The sequence below is a fragment of the Triplophysa dalaica genome, chromosome 19 (genome assembly GCF_015846415.1).
Source record: "Triplophysa dalaica isolate WHDGS20190420 chromosome 19, ASM1584641v1, whole genome shotgun sequence".
Classification (NCBI taxonomy): Eukaryota; Metazoa; Chordata; class Actinopteri; order Cypriniformes; family Nemacheilidae; genus Triplophysa; species Triplophysa dalaica.
In genome coordinates, this window is record NC_079560.1 from 20,114,092 (window position 1) to 20,132,411 (window position 18,320).

The 18,320-nt window shown below is 37.5% G+C and overlaps 1 protein-coding gene across 3 annotated transcripts in view; it reads left to right on the forward strand.

The window, feature by feature from the left end:
• The first annotated feature begins 4,162 nt into the window (after nucleotides 1-4,162).
• The window catches only part of stk32a (serine/threonine kinase 32A), a 40,648-nt gene continuing 26,490 nt past the window's right edge, over nucleotides 4,163-18,320 (forward strand). For all 3 annotated transcript variants that reach the window (XR_008904677.1, XR_008904678.1, XM_056730876.1), the window contains exons 1-5: nucleotides 4,163-4,424; nucleotides 5,948-6,078; nucleotides 8,081-8,136; nucleotides 9,311-9,462; nucleotides 14,506-14,679. Coding sequence is in view for 1 of the 3 variants with exons in the window: in XM_056730876.1 (XP_056586854.1) it covers nucleotides 6,027-6,078; nucleotides 8,081-8,136; nucleotides 9,311-9,462; nucleotides 14,506-14,679 (434 nt within the window). In the remaining 2 variants the exon portion in view is untranslated. The remainder of the gene's footprint in view (nucleotides 4,425-5,947; nucleotides 6,079-8,080; nucleotides 8,137-9,310; nucleotides 9,463-14,505; nucleotides 14,680-18,320) is intronic.

An 18,320-nucleotide genomic window follows, 5' to 3' on the forward strand; every position in this document is an offset into this window, starting at 1 on the left:
TGCTGTGAGTTTAAGAGAAACACAAAGCCACGCCCACTACACTCACCCACAGCATCATGGGATATGAAGTTTTAAAAGTTTAGCGGCTACAATTAAAACACTCATTTTCACGAATTGTCCGTATGAAATCCATATTTGTCTTCATTCAGATATCAATGATTAACAACAATCCAGTCAAATGGAGAAAACTGACCTGTACGGAGAAAAAGACAAACTTCAAATCAAACTGTTGCGCACAGCCTCCACCTAGCGGTTATGTGCAGTAAGGACAATGTCTGTCGCAATTGTTACTGTAACAAACAGATGCCGAAACGTTTAAAATGAGTGAACAAATAAAGGTAGATCAGAAATAATAAACTCTCTAAAATCGTATAATTTAGGAAAATGTGTCACTCCCAATAAATATTGAATTGATCTGAACTTTTGAATACAGTTTATACATATGACATATTTATATACAGAGCAAATTAATGTACAGTGCCTGTTTTTTTGCCTACATTTAATGAATGTAATTAGAGTATATCAACAATCCATCCTCTGTCTTCTTATACATCGCAAGATCATATGTGAAAACCAATCGAAACACATAAACAACCGTTTAAATTTCACTATTCATTAAAATAAAACACATTGAACAAAAATGTTCTCCCACAAAATTAATTTTTCTACTTGTCCAGTTTAAACAGGTAAAAATTGGACCAAACATGATTTTTTCATCTTCAGCCATTTTAACTTAATCACTTCAGTTTTGGTCTACATGAATGATTTGTGTTTTGTTAACACAGAATTGTTTAGATTGGCAGATGATTTCCATTTCCATTTATGCATTTGGTAGACGCTTTAAAGTGACCTACATTGCAATGTCCTATACATTCATACATAGGTATGTGCAATTCCCTGGGATTGAACCCACAACCGCTCTCACCACTGAGCTACAGGAAATTTCCAAGTCTTCTTTGCGTTAGGCAGCATTTGAGAGAATTTTTCTTGATTAGGTGTTGTTTTGTGTCTTTTTCTGTAAAGAAAAACACTTTAAATGTTTTTTTTATCCCTATATGTTGCAAACCTGTATACTTTTCTTTGGTTGAACACAGAGAAGGATATTTGGAAGAATGCTTATGACCAAACAGTTCTTGGACTCCATTGACTACCATAGTAGGAAAAATATACTTTATTAATTTCTGTTGAACACAAAAGAAGATATTTTGAAGAATGTAGGACAGAAAATAGATCTGGGGCACTTTTGACAACCATTGTAGTTTTTCCTACTATGGTACTCAATGATAGCCAAGAACTGTTTGATTACAAGCATTCTTCCAAATATCTTTCTCAACCAAATAAAAACATTTTTACAGATTTGGAACAACTAGAGAGTGAGTCAATCATGACCTCATGTTCATTTTTGGGTGAACTATCGCTTGTTGTGTTTGGTCATCCTGGGCATTTGAGTGCCTATGTTAGTGATTTAGGATTGTGCATTTGTCTATTTACTAAAAATGTGGGTGATTTCTTACGGCACTTTTACATTTGATAAGCAGATTAGTTCTGTTGTAAATGCCAGTTTTTATCATCTACGGGTGTTGGCTAAAGTCAAGCATTATCTGCCATGGAAGGAGTTTGGAAGAGTAATTCATGATTTTACTCGTCCATACTAGATTATTGTATCTCTTTATATGTTGGATTTGAGCAGTCGTCTTTTAAGCGCAACGGCTCTGCTTTTAACTGGAAGTAAGCGTGAGGACATTACCCAGTTTTAGCTTCACTCAACTGGCTTCCAGTTTGATTCAGAATTGATTTTTTTATTTTATTGTTTGTCTTTAAGATTTTAAATGGGCTGGCAACTTCTTATCTATCAGAGCCTTTACACACACACGGTTAGAGCACTGAGGTCGTCCAATCAGTGACTCCTCGACATTCTGAGATCAGGTTAATAAATAAGATGGACTGAGCTTTCTCAGTGGCTGCACCTCATTTATGGAATAACCTATAAAGAATAGCTCGGACTGCTGCAAAATGTAAGAAGCTTACGACATTTTCAGTATGGACATTTCACTTGTGTTGGTGCATCTGTTTATTTTATTTTATTGTGTTTTTTTTTATACTGTAAAGCACTTTGGTCATCCACGGTTGTTTTTAAATGTGCTGTAATAATAACATTGAACATTTTTACAAATATCTTTCTTTCATCAGAACAAAGAAATGTATACAAGATTGGAAAGCTGAGGGTGACAAAATGTTGACAGTATTTCCATTTTTGGGTGAATGGGTGAAAATGTCCCTTAACATGTTACAAACCTTTGGTATGTTACTCCTTTATCCCACAGATTTATAAAAAAAAGGTCTGACTTGTAACTGCTCTGCTAATAATATTCTAGTTAGTCCCCTGCATGTCTCCGACCATTTCTTTGTCAGTAAGTAAACAGATATCCTCTCCCATTTACTGTCCATTTTATTTAGTAAAATAAATACTATGGGAGTCAACGAGGGATGAGATCTGTTTGGTTACTGACAAATATCTACCTTTGTGTTCAGCAGAAGAGATTCACATATACAGATTTGGAACAATGTAAGGGCGAGTCGATGATGACAGGATTTTCATTTTTGAGTGAAGTATCCCTTTATGTAACTTCATCAGAGTAAACTACAGTAAGTGGTCTGTTGAATTGCACCACACAGACCAGCCTTCACTCCCCACGTGCATCAGTCAGTGAGCTTTGTCGCAGGTTCACTATTGTTCCTTCCTTGACCACTTATTACAGATAGTGACCACTGCAGACCAGGAACACATCACAAGAGCTGCAGTTTTGGAGATGCTCTGACCCAGATGTGTCGAGATCACAATTTGTCCCTTATCAAACTTGCTCTAAAACACATCAACTTTTAGGACAAATTGTTCTTTTGCCTAATAAATCCCGCCCACTTATATGTGTGGTGATGAAGAGATAATCAGTGTTATTTACCTCACCTGTCAGTGCTCATGTTATGCCTGATCGGTATATATATAAATATATTAAATATCTAACAAAAGCTCAGAAAAGGGGCTCTTGGTCAAACTGCTTCACATTCTAAATTAATAAAATATGACCGTTTTGATCTCTTCTGGATACTTTTAGTCAACATAATTCCTTAGCATTGTGTTATGCGATAATAGATCATTATTATTGTAAAATGTGATATTAAAGAATTATAAGTATTTGTTTGTCAGGACATAAACCAGATTAAATACTGTGGATGAAATCATGTGTGTGTTTTATCAGTTTACCAGCAGAGGGCAGCATAACATTGCAGCAGTTCATTGCTTTTATAAACCGAGTTTGACTTTTCACAAGAGAAACAGAATAACACAGATTGTGAATAGAAGATAGTCCAGTGTGTGTTTGTGTGTGTGTTTTGAGGTGACATGTGCAGATGTGTCGTGTTGTTATTGTGCTGTTCTTCAGTCAGAGGTGTCTGGTGCGCGTGTAAACGCTAGTTAAGCTATAAAAGAGCTGTGTGTGCATCTCATCTTGTAAAGTACTCCACACTGCCAATAGTGAAATGTTGATTTGGCTTGAATCTGAGAGATCCCATTGCTCGCTTACTGACTAAAGAGACCTACATCCATTTCATCACAGTCTAATGTGTGTTCAGAAAGAAATATACAGTAGGCTAGACTATAAAGACCCCCCATGACCTTGATGACGTCCTCTTGACTTTTATGAAATAATGATATAGAATGATATAGTAGAGATGACTGTCATGTGTTCTGGGCAGCATGTTCGTTTTGTCATTTGCTAAAATATTTTGTCATTTAGAAATATAAAAATGTGTAATATGAATATGCATTTCATAAAAAATATGAATGCATACGGTTTTATTTTATTTTTAAAGTGTATCTGGATGAACTACAGCACGTCATTGAGAACCAGTCATAACATTAGATTTATATTCAAGTGTTGTCTGGTCATAAAAAGCAGTGCGGACTCTCAAACAAAATCACAAAAGTTTAGATCAGCACACAAAAGCCCATGAAAACCAGAGAATGAATGAGGAACCACATAAAACTGTGATGTATTTACACACAGACTAGGAACAACATCATCATCATTCTGCTCAACCCCCCATCTCTCTCTGTCTCTCTCTCACACACACACACACACACACACACACGCACACACGCACTGATGTGTGATCAGACAGCTGATCGGACGATGCATGTGTTTGTCTTTAACCAGTGGATTGTATATGTGTGCGCTGCGCGCTCCCGACCGGCCGCCCGCGCGTGTCATTGAGTTGAGATCTGCAAGGTGTCTCGCGCAGCATTGCGGTGCAGAAGTTGTGTGGGATAGTCTTCATTCATCAGCGTCTGTGATCGGGACATCAGTGCTGTTGGATCGCTTCACTCATCGTGACGGAACACCTGAATCATACGGACATGTAATGTGGTATGTGTGTATGCTTTCTGTGCTTATGAACATGTATGTGTAATGTTAAAGTACAGACATCAGCCACAGGTCTACGGTATATCGAACATGATATTACACCTGCTACTGTGTACAACGAACTATTGTACTTCCGTTTCATTTATAATGTCGGTTTATACTGTAGCTGTATACGGTATGTTATTGTGCAGATACTTCCTGTCATCACAGACAATAATAATATTCTGCTTTAATATTCGTGGTACACATGCTTACGGCTGTTACGTCATTTTACGCGTAAAACGCTGTGGCTAGTTGTACAATGGCGTATTTATTATTGTGAATAGATTAGATTGTTTGTGGATAGACTCATTCTCTACGACTCAGCATAAGTTCTTACAGACACTTCACAACAAACAAACTCAAAGAATTTTTTTACTGTTTCCTACAAGACACACTTCACTGAAGATGTGTTGACATTGGGGCATGTTGTCACAGGAGAGGCTCTAAAATAAACACTGTTGACCTGGGAACACAATTGAACCTATCAGATGAAACTCATCCTGATTGTGTATTTGACAATTATTGTACTTTCTTGAATGAGATAGAAAGTATATGAAAATTATACAGTGACTGTATATATGTTTGGAAGACATGCAGAGCCTGACTACTTTTGGATTACAATTCAAATACTTTTGACTTCAAATTGTATATGGAAGCAGGGTCATTTTGTGCTATTTAGACACATACAAAGAGGAAAAAATATATTCCGTTCTTAAAGAGCCTTAATATATTTTTAAAGTACAGTACTGATAGTTATACTGAATAGTTTCCTCACAAATGAAATTGTCTAATAGGGGTGTGACAAGATCTCACGAGATTAAACCATGACAAGATTTCTCTTTGAGGTCTGGTGATATCAGTATGATGGAGGTTTATGTTGAAATTATGGAGTATTGAAGATTCCCCAGTCGCTTTAAAATCAAATTATAATTTATAAAATAGACATAAAATAACATTCATTGAAGCTATTTTGCATTTTGTGATGTTCAGTTGAATAAAACACTATTTTTATAATATATTTCTTCACTGAAGATTTCTTCAAAATAATGTAAAAATCTTGCCTTGTTCTCATGAACCCAGTGCTGTGTCTCATCATGAACATACAGTAAATAAGTGGTAGGTAGGCTATGTTTATTTAGAAAGATTGAGAGAAAAATGTAATAAAAAAATTTAAACCACTGAACTGTAAAAAACTTACTGCCATTCTGTGAATAATATGTAATCATGCAATCCATAACTGTTGTCTGATTACGATTATTTTAAAATGTAGTTTACTCTAATGACAAGAACTGGATTTTTGGAATGTGATTACGATTACAGATTACATGTTATCCGTAGTCAGCTCTGAATATATGAATGTAACATGTAATGTAATGTAAAATGACTTGTCAGATGTAAGCAGATAAAGGAAAGGTAAAGCTGCTTTGGTAAAAGAAAGTTTACATGATCAATTCACTTCATCTTTCTCGTGTGTTCTGACACAGGTGGATGTACTGAAGAGGTTTATACCCTCATTAACCAGCACAGGGATGTTTCTGCTTTAAAATCACCTCTTACGACGAGATGGGACTGGGACAATCCAGCAGAACATCAGTCAATGATGAGACGGCAGAGGGTAAGAATTACTTACACACATTCACCTGAGGTACCCAGCTTTATAACTGTCATGACGGTCTCTTATACAATGACATAAGAGGTCAGTGAAATCAGTCACTCGACAGTTTAAATCATTAAAGGGATACTCCGCCATAAAATGAAAATTCTGTCATGATTGAGTTACCCTGAAGTCATACGATAACCCTTGACAAGTTGACAATGGCGCTTTTCTGTAAAAGGCTTGCAGCAATGTGGTTACAAGAAGCAGCTGGCAATGACTTTGAAGGGAGCGCAGAGATACTCCGACAAGCTTCAGAGGCAGCGTAATCTAGTAGTCTATTTAAATTATAAACAGAGAGCGTCTTTGCAATAACCAATCACATATTTAAAAACTATAACACTAATTTGCGATCAACAGGGAAAATTAAACTTACATTTATACAAAACTTTGCTCCAACCAGCATTTTGGCCGCCATTTTGTTTTTCCGAGCTTAATCCATTGATTAGCTGTGAGAAAGGTGCTTGACATAGGGCAATTTTTATACTTTAGCTTTTTTCAACTTCATAAGAGACTCTGAGCTGCAGAAAAAGACGCCCGCACTGCCGTTTAAAAAAGCAATCAGGACTTTTTTGAAAACCAGTTAACTTCAATTATAATATAAAACAGATGCTACCAGGTTAAAAAAAGGAGTCAAGTGTGAACACAGCCTAAAAGAGTTTTGATGAGGTCTGGGAGTTTTCTGACTCCCCCATAGACAGCAACGTAATGTCAGTTACAGTGGCTGTCTGCAGAATGACGATAGAGGATTAAATGTGACTTGTGTTGATAAAGTTGAGATGAAATGCAAGCGTAACATCCTCAGGCAGCAGTTCTGATGTGGCCGCAGAATATCTCTTAGAGAAGCAAGGTTTATTTAGGACATGCCTTTGACTCCTCTGGAGGTGAGTTTAAAAGAGTGTCAGTGTTTGTCCTAGAGATCACTTCAGACACATGTCCTGCAGTGTTTTTACAGTCTAACGCTGGAAAAATGTGCAAACTGTAAATTTTCCATGTCCCAACACAAAACCATGACATGACAATCACACATTGTTTTGGATTTTTATATTTGATCTCATTTATATAATTTATCTAATTTTCAGTAAGTTATGGCATTGTGAATATGAATGTTGTATTAAAACATACATGATACAGTATGCTGTTCAGATCCATATCAATATAAAAAGTTCACATAAAGTACAGCCAGTGTGTGACTTTGGTGAGATTGTGGGGAATATTCTGTAAGAGCTCAAGTGGGAATTGAGAGAAAAACGTAGTATAATTCCACATTTATTACGCTTGAACATTTATAAACACCATGTCACCGATTGGATCCAATGCAAAGATTGAATTTAAAAAAAAATGCAATGTGCCATTACATTGTGTACAGAATATTTATGCAACAAATGTTATTACTGAAGGAGAGTCAAATATTTAACAACATCCCTCAACGTCATTATTCAATGTTATGCCACAACACTGACTTTATTTGACTTATATTTCATATTTGTTAACTAAATGATACACTACAAAGAGAACAAATGACTGAATCCCATCTGGAGTTTATTCATAAATAAGTCAATAGAGAGAGAGAGTCAATTGGAGATAAGGTGTGGGGTATTTTAGATCAGAAGATAAGCAGTGTTCATATAGACTGAGGGAGGATGAATCAACTGTTTATCTGTTACGCTGATTCTGCTAATGCTGTCTACACACATCAGACAGACTGAGAGATGAGACCGGTTCATTCACAGGTCACAGCACTAAACACAATACAACCTCATCATGTGTTCTATCATCTTTCTCTTGCCTTAGTTCTACTTACTCCCTAGTAACCACCCAACAACAGCCAAGAAACTACTCAGAAACACATGGATATCATCGTGCACTGAACCAGAAACTCTGTCTCAACACACAAGGTTTTTATGATAAACATATGCATGAATGATGATGATGATGAAGTGTGTTTTCTCTTCATCCACAGTCAACTTTGACCACTTTCAGATCCTGAGGGCCATTGGTAAAGGCAGTTTTGGGAAGGTAAGTTGTTGTACGTATTCACTGCAAACACATTCTTTTCATTTAAAGCTCAAGGAAATCCTCTGTGACTCTTCATTGATCAATACTTCATTTAGAAGATTCAATGAAGAGACTCCAGATTAAATTTTCCACGTCAACCTAAACATAGTTAAATCACACTGTATTGAGACTAACAGTGTTTTCAAGCCCACAATGTCATTGAAGGGGCTATGCAATGGTGTTTCATGCATTCTGACTTCTTTACACTGTTAAATGTGCTGGCTTCTCATGCTTAACATGGTCAACTTGTCAAAAAACGAGTTGGATGTATGACGTAGCACTCCTATAGGTTTCGGAAAGTTTTTTTCAAACATTAAAATCTCACAATAAAAACATAAAAAATTCTTAGTCCCTTATTGGACAATTATCCCTGAAAAGCTTGGCCATGATAAGGCGAAAGAAAGAGCCCGCCAACGCATCAACAGATGAGCGATGGTAAGACCCGCCTACCATCAAGATTGGCTACGCTGCGTCAGGATTGGCTGTGCTGTGGGCCTGCAGCTGCGGCTCGTTACTCTTGCGGTAGAGAGAGAAGTTTAGGTGTGTGTTGTCTGTTCACGGCATTTCACTGATGGATATTATACAAACGCTGGATATAACGCTGGATTTGGAGATGGTATGAATTGATAGATGGAGCCAACTTCATTGTGAGATTCAAGCATTTGTTCACTCATCAGCGCTGATCTTTTGCTACCAAAGGGTACTGTATGTCTTGCTGTCTTAACGTGAACCACATGTAACACGTTCAAGTGGGAAAAAAATAACACGGCAGAAGCATAAACCAAACAAAGTGTAACAACAAATCGTTTTCCTTTGGACTTAATGAATAATTCTTTGAATAATGATATATACATCCATAACGTGCCCAGACATCTAACCCTTTACAGAAAAGACATGAGAATGATCAGATATCCAGACATGTTGAATATAATGATCAAATGATCAAATAAGACCCGTTGAATTGAAATGACTTTGTAAATGCATTACCTTTGACAAACATAAGGGTTTCTAAGCTCACAACATGTCTGTCGTGACAGGTTGATTATAAAAGCAGTTTGAATTGAATTGAATTGAATTCTATTTGAATTGATCTGGACTGAAAAAAGAGAGAATGTTTTGATTTCTTCTTCTATAGGTATGCATTGTTCAGAAGAAGGACACCAAGAAGATGTATGCCATGAAGTACATGAACAAACTGAAGTGTGTCAAGCGCAACGAAGTGCGTAATGTTTTCAAAGAGCTTCAGATTATGCAGAACCTTGAACATCCTTTCCTGGTGAACTTCTGGTGAGTGACCACTGTAAATAATCTCTTCACTCTCTGTGCTGGATTCAACCCAATGACCTTGAACTGTTTTAACCAGAAAGAAACTAAAGCCCTCTACCGATGACTCAAAACTGACACTCACATTTCTCATAACACTTTATGATGCTGTTTTATTGGGAATGACAGAGGGGATGAGGAGCTGAACTCGGGTCAGCCGGCTGTCACAGTCATTCTGATGTCTAGTTATTATGAGCACATTGAGAGGAAGCAGACAGAGAGCTGGTCTGTGTGTTCCTTCTTCTTCTGTGTTGTCTCCAATAATGATCTTGAGTTAAAAGATGGAAGCTAGCAGATGATGAGAGGAGCAAACATGGTTATTGGCTGATGGCCTTCTGAAAGTGGTCAAATATTGGTCGATCAAACGCTGGCTGATATATATTGGTTCACCAGTATGTGTAGTGTTCTATCAGATCTTATCAGTGAAAAAATCAATATTGATCTTTTTAAATGTAATAATGTCCGAGAGTGGTAAGAGAAAACCACATACGGTGTCTTATAATAATAATGTGGCTGTATGGGACGATGAATGTGAGCGAGTCAGTTGAATGTTAATGCAGTTGGCAGGAGTTTGAAGTGAATGTTCTCCCGCAGTGCTGCAGATGAGAGGAGGAGGAAAATTCTGCTGCTCCGACACACACTCAAGGTCAAACGGCATACAAACACTGTTCTCTCTCTCTCTCTCTCACACGCACACACACACATGCACACAAACGCACACACGCACACACACACACAGAAACACACACACACACACACACACATGCACACACGCACACACGCACACACACGCACACACACACACACACACACACACACACACACACACACACACACATGCACACACGCACACACGCACACACGCACACACGCACACACACACACGCACACAAACGCACACACACACTCACACACACACACATGCACGCATTTTGCAGGTATTATTAATGCTCTAACAGCAACATTACACACTAACCAAAGGTTTAAAAATGCGATCGCGAGGAACGTGGCCTTTAAATGTTGAAAACCTCAGGTCAGGGGCGATGGAACATCTCTTCAGTTGATGCTTTCAAGAGCTTCACTCTTAAAAATAAATGTGCTTCACAATCCCATAGAAGAACCTTTATTGGTCTAAATAGTTTCATAAAGAACCTTCAACATCTGAAGAACCTTTCTGTTCCACAAGAGGTTCTTTTTGGCTTAAAATGGTTCTTCAGATTATAAAAAGGTAAAGAGACTGAATGCTTCTTTGTGGAACCAAAATGGTTCATCTCTGGCACCGCTGTGAAGAAACATTTACTGTAAGCACTTTGTATTTAAGAGTGTTGCCTGACATTTCTTCAGATATATAAGAGCAGTTCCTCTTTGGGACTCCAGCACTCATTCCATTCCTAGCATTCATTTCACAGAGGGCTTACTTTATAAACATAAACATTTATCAAGTGAAATATTCCTATCAAGAAGGATCCTCTAATACTTTTGAAGGTTCACAATAAGGGCATTAGAAACTGGTTGGTTCAGATAGGTGTTTTTACATAACATTACATTTAGTCATTTGGCAGACGCTTTTATCCAAAGCGACTTACAGTGCACTTATTACAGGGACAATCCCCCTGGAGCAACATGGAGTTAAGTGTCTTGCTCAAGGACACACTGGTGGTGGCTGCTGGGATCGAACCAGCAACCTTTGATTTACCAGTTCAGTGGCTTAACCCACTACCCCACCATCCCCACCATTTTTAGGTGTCCTAAAGATAATCTGCTGTACCATAAGCACATTCTCGTTGGTTTTGATGATCTGCTGTGAACGGTGGTATTTTTATTGAGAAACTTGACTCAGCTTCACTGGAGAGATGTACTGAAGGTGAATCAATCTCTCACAGAATTCTGCTTGGATGGGAAAGTGGATTCACACCTTACGCTTTCTCAGCATCATGCTGTAATTTGGTCCATCAGTGACAGCTTCAGCTGAGCAGACACTACACACACACAGACACACACACACACCTGTCACTCAATGTCACACAGCTCATCTACATCAGCTCTCCCGCATTCTCAACACTCATCTAAATAATGTGTTCCAGATCAGATGAAATGGCAGAAGATGCAATCCTAGAAACACTTTACTTTATAACTGTTACTGTTCCATGTATTTATTATTAGGAGGAAAGTTTAAGGGAAAGTTAATCCAAGTATGAAAATTGATCATGACTTATTCAAACTGAAGTCATTCCATAAATGTAAGACATCTTCAAAACACAATACAGTTTTGTAGACAACCAAAACAAACTATCACAATAAGATGAAGACTAAGATGGGGTAATGACCAAAGACCAACAGAGAAAACTAAAAACTCATCCAACTACCGGTGTCACATTAACCTGTATTCACTATAGCCGTAATATAAAACATGATATTGTATTAATCCTACACATATTGTAATGTAAACAGTTCTGCACCCGTTTCAAAGAGAGAGAGAAACCGGACAGACACACAGAATGTCAAGCTCCCAATTTTAAACATGAAACTGAATTTTATGATTATGAGGACTTAATAAGGCTTATGCGTTGTTTTGTTTGGTCTCGGTGGATTAGTATTGTGTTTCTGTGGACTGAAGCAAAAAATAAATGAGGAACAGCAGCACATTTTTGACCATCACGCAAAATGAATCAGAGACTTGATATCCTTCCAAATGAGAGCCATGCACTTACACCTCAACATACTGACAAGTCACAAGTATATTTTTATTAAACTAAGGGTGTTTTTCTGCCAAGCAGAAGGTTTCCAATGCTCATTTATGTAAGAAAAATAAAAAGCTGTTTAGCAATTGGCTGGTTTCCATCACTGTGTTATTTGCCTTCCCTAATGTTTTTATATTACATGTCTCAGTTTTACGGATCTGCTCATTTTTAAATTGCTATTACTATAACCAAGCTATACTGTACATCACTGTACAGCATAGAAATATACTGCACTACACTAAACTATGCTACACTAAACAACAATACACTTCCCTATTCCAGACTATGCTATGCTATGCTGTTAAGCTACGCAACACTGCACTATATTATAGTGTACTATACTATGCCATGCTGTTACGCTAGGTAACACTGCACTATACTGTGCTGTGCTCTGCTGTACTATGCTATGCTATGCTATGACTGTACTATACTATACCATGGAATGCTATGCTATACTTTCAATGCTATACTCTACTGTACTATGCTATCCTATACTATGCTGTATTATGCTATGATATGCTATGCTATACTTTCCTATACAATACCATGCTATATTGTACTGTGCAATGCTCTGCTCTGCTCTGCTCTGCTCTGCTCTGCTATACTATACTATACTATACTATACTATGCTATACTATATTGTACTGTACTGTACTGTTCTGTACTGTCATATACTATGCTATACTGACTGTTCTCTTCTAAGTCATGCTATGCTATGCTATGCTATGCTTTTACTATACTATACTATACTATACTATACTATACTATACTATACTATACTATACTATACTATACTATACTATACTATACTTCTCCCTATGTATAATACCTAATTTTTCTCTTCAGACCCGCTCTGGATGTTGGTTAATATGTAAATAATCTCCCTAGTTAACACACCAACCAGCTGATGATTTGACTAAGGTGTTCTATATAGGGAGACATCTAAAACATTCTGGTTGGGAATCACTGCTATACTATACAGTAATGTGCAACACTGTACCGATCTGTCATTATTTACTGATTTTCTATCTTTTTTGTGTAAAACAAAAATGTATATTTTATATAATATTAATATAATATAAACACAGAGGGTGCATACCCAATGAATCCAATTAAACCTAAGACCCCCTTTCCTCTATTCATATTCCTGACTGCTTCCCCTTGCCATGCATAAGGCTTGGAAATGTCCTCTTGGCAATTCAACTGTGCTGAAATAGTGGGATTATAACACCTTGTCCTATTAAGCAAGTCAAAAAATATTCACAATGATAAAATGGTCAGAAAAGCACCATAAACCATATTGGAGATGGTGGTCTAGTGGGTTAAATCACTGAACTGGTAAATCAAAGGTTGCTGGTTTGATCCCAGCAGCCACCACCAGTGTGTCCTTGAGCAAGACACTTTACTCCATGTTGCTCCAGGGGGATTGTCCCTGTAATAAGTGCACTGTAAGTCGCTTTGGATAAAAGCGTCTGCCAAATGACTAAAAATGTAAACCTGATCTGTTCAACTTCCTAAGCCACAATACTTGGTTTCATCGGACGCATGAGCTTGCTCAAAGTTATTTTCTGGTCTGTGTTTGGTTCAATTGTAACAATTAATTATATATATATATTTGGATTAATATGAATTGATATTCCTATTTAATTGTATATTATTTGTATTAAATGAAATGAAAACTATTCGACTATTTGACAGTTGTAAAAATATCACCCACCCCATCATCTGTTTTTCAGTATTTCTCACTTCCTGTTCTCTGAGCAACATTTATTCAGAACACCAAGATATGTTTAAAACAGAATCTCATGTAATGAAACCAAAAGTGTTATTTTAATGGAAATGGAAATGGAAGGCCATGTCAACAGAGTGTGACTATGTAAGATCAACCCTGCTTTGGTAAATGCCTTCTTAGAATGTGTGTCTGCTGATGTAGTCATCTTGAGAACAGTTTTCTCTTACATTCAGATTCTTGCTTTTCTTAACTAAAGGTTGCTCTCAGCAGCTGTGTGAATAGGCTTTAAAAGGAAAACTTTCACTGCGTTACTACTGCCCAGCACTGATCCACATGGTCCGCTGCTCACCGGATGTCATGTCATTTCTCTCTCTAAAATACTTTACATGAAAATCAAGCTTATCAACCACTGTGAGGTTAAAAGTCCAAGCTCTTGACTATGTCTGCATGTTTTAAGTCAGTGTTATTGTCCAACTGTATATTTGCATTGTAGGAGACACAGAAGTGATGAAATGTTGGGTGTGTTTATGGCAGGTACTCGTTTCAGGATGAAGAAGACATGTTCATGGTGGTTGATCTTCTGTTGGGTGGAGATCTGCGGTATCACCTGCAACAGAACGTGCACTTCACAGAGAAAACAGTCAGACACTACGTGTGTGAAATCTCCCTCGCTCTGCACTACTTACGCAACAAACGCATCATCCACAGGTAAATCCTTCTCTCATCATAAGAGAAATAATGGCTGTTGAACATCCTTCCATCTACACACATTATCCCCATGTGTTGTCTCATGTAGTGGAGGCCGGTGCATGTGTTTCTGCCACAGAGCATTGCTGTCTTCCAAAAGAAATGACATGAATAGCACAACACGTACTACAGACAATCAAATATAAGCTTAATATCACCACATTACAAAATAGTGTTCACGACTATAAGAGTCACAGCTGCCACTACAGACAGGGAGAGTTCCAACAGAAATAACTTTCATTAAAAAATACAAGTAAACATGAGAATACTGCACAACAACAGAGAATAGACCCAGAACAAGGACTAGCAGGAGTGAATATGTGCAGTTCTGATGATGAAGGTTTCAGATGAGGAACAGGTGAGGGAGTGTGGAGGATCAGGGGACATGTGGTCCTTGGGTCAAGAAGGGAGGAAAACATGGAGAAACAGACTGGGAACGTGACCATTAAAGAGTGAGTCAAACAAACGTTATGAAACGGTAAAGTGCAGTGTTACATTGTACAGTATAGTGTTTTATAATACAAAGTGTGAAAGTTCTGATTCACGTAATGCATTGGATGAGTTCTTCAAGGACAGTTATGTCTCTCCGTGTCTCTGTGTAAGTTCTTATAGACCTGTAAACACATTTGACCATTTCAACTGATATAGGCTACCTCAAGAATACGACAGCATGCAAACTGAGTGCACTCAGAAAAGCATCGGATGTGTTAGTTCAGCACATAAAATCAATCTGCACAGAGGTTTTATGCCAATTATATAGCGTAATTATATTTGCTTGTTCATGACACCTTTTTAAAGTTCCCTGTGGTCAAAATCAAGTTTTTAACGTTGTTTGCACTGCCAGTCAAATGTTTATGATCTCTTGGAAGAAAATGTTTTTAATGACCTTAATGAAGGTGTGTCTTTCAAAGTTTGAAATAACTTTTGGACAAATAATCAATCAAACGCAGTCAATAAGAGTCCTGCATAGATGTAAATTCCTTCAGTACTGTATATAAAGTTTCACAGGTTCACAGGTTCGCTGGATGATAAAATGCCAAGTGTCAAAGGGTGGCTTCTTTAAAGATGCTCAAATAATAACATAGAGTTCATTTATTTTGGATGCTTTTAGTCAAAACATAATTCTCACAGCTACATTTGTGTTACTTCATGGTTTGATGGGTGTAAACTGTGGACAAAAATATGAATAAAGAGGGATGCAAACCTTTGACTGGTAGTGTATATGTCTTTACATGCTTTATGATAAACCATGAGCAAAATCATAATTTTAAACCAATGTCATAACCGTGTAACCAATCACAGCAACACATTTGACCTCATGGAAGAATTTTTTTTGAGCCATAGATATTTAAGGATGGTGCATAAACTCAACACTGAGGTGATCACCTCACTGCTGTTTCAACACAAGCGCGCGCTACTCACATGAGTATTGTAAATGCTCTCTAAAGTGCTAGCATCAATGTTAAACATGTGCTCACTTGTGCATTGAGAAACTGGCTTTAACAGCTCCTGGAACTGTTCAATGTGGTATCTAGCTAATTATTTATCCATGGCCTGAACTGGTGCCAATGAGAGGAGGTGGGGACTACTGGCATTTGCATATTCATATCTATGGTCCGAGCCGGTGCCATCCACCTGATGTTCCATCAGGCACCACCATATATGGAAGGTCATATAATTTTTTCACATCCAAACGCTCTATCCGATTTTGATGCTCAAAATGAGTTTTAAGGGATAAAATGATCGCTTGGAGTGGGACTTAAATATTGTTGAAAGATTACTGTTCGCACATAACTGCAAATGAACACAATATCCACCATAACACATTTTCACACACAGTTTATTGCTCACTCGTATACTGGATGTCTGGTAAAATCAGTATGTTTTTTTAAATCCAGTCTGTCAGACAGACATCACAGATGACAGTGTTATTGGATTGAGGAAGTTTTAGTGACAGACATCAGCTGTCTGAGACACATCACCGCTGCTATTGATCTGCCAGAGCTCATGTGTACTGGCTTATATATCTGTACCCTTTTCTCAGAAATATAAATCATGTCAATGGATTGAGCAGTACTGAATATCATAAGAAAACAATAACATGCTTGAGAGCATTTCCATCCCTAACACAAGACGGAGACGATCACCTCTGTCTGAGATGAAAATGTTTTTCTGCTTCAAGCTGTTTGAATTATTAACACAAGAGTGATGCTCAATGAAGACGATCTTCAGACATGTAGAGAGTGAACGTGGAAGAGCACAAACCACACACACACATGTAACCCATTGTAAACACTAACAGCCTATAAACAGGAAACATAACTCACATTTATTTGAAATATTTCTTGTTCCCACTTGTATTATCTTCTGTCTGATGGACAGGCATAAGAAGTTTCATCTCTGTTACCTCATCTGTACAGGCCTTGTGTTGTTTTTGTTCTTGATGATATGTCACATCTGATTTTAGTCTGTGGATAAGTGTGTGGTTCCTCTCAGGAATGACAACTCCTTCAGCTTGTCTTCTTATTACAAATGAAGATTCTTTAAACTGTGATTGAAGGTCTGTGGACTTTAACCATCTCCATAAACAGCAAGTTCTATCTGACTGTCATACAACACAATCCATCTGTGTTTACATTCCATAATAACATTATATTACAGTACATCACTCTCTGGAATGCTTGATTCTGATTGGTCAGCCGTGAGTTAATTGGAAACTTACTGTCTTTATTTGATACAAATGAGATTTTTAATCAATATTTTGTGTCCAATATTTTGTTCTGATGGGAAAATGCTGGATGTTGGCTGTACAGTATCCTCTATATAATAGGTGAAGTTCTGCCTTACATTTGCTTCAATTCTTCCATTTCTGATTGTTCAGGGTCCAGAGGGGTCCGTTCCTTCATGTGTTGAAAGAGTCTGATCACTGAAACTGAGAGAAACTTCACCTGCTGGAGTGGACTTGATCTGATGATCTAATGTTTTTCCTTTATACACCAACAGAAGTGTGACATGAAGAACTCACTCCTTGTGCTTTATTTTCCTTTATACCTTTGAAATACGTCTCTCACATTTTAAATATATCACATGTTCGGTTTGTTGGGTTGAATATAAACCATAAATGAATACAGCAGTTGGGTTTTTCCATTTTTGATTCAATTCTGGGATGGAGTAACCCAACATTTTTTGTTTAAGCTTTTGGGAAAAAGCTTTTGATTTCATTTGGTGCAGCTAGTGGCACATTTCACCTTTAAAGATGTCATGAAACAGAAGGAGGGACACAGCTTTCACCCCCAGAGTTGGATGCTGGTGACATTGGTGATGAAGGACACTCTTAATCCAGAAAACATGTCATTGGAAAAAACCTATCATTTAAAGGAAGAGTGAGATACTTGTTCTTCAAGAAAATGTAAATGTTGGTGCAAAGTTCAAAGTAAATGTTAGTAAGAGTTGTCAGAATGAAAAGATGTTAAGATCCCTGAGAAAGTTCCAGGATCAGCAGGGGGTTTATTGTGTGTCAGGCTCCAGATGTCCTTCTGTTTCTCAGCAGAGATCAGATGACCGGGACAGGAGCTCACTTACACCTCTCATCATGATGGCTG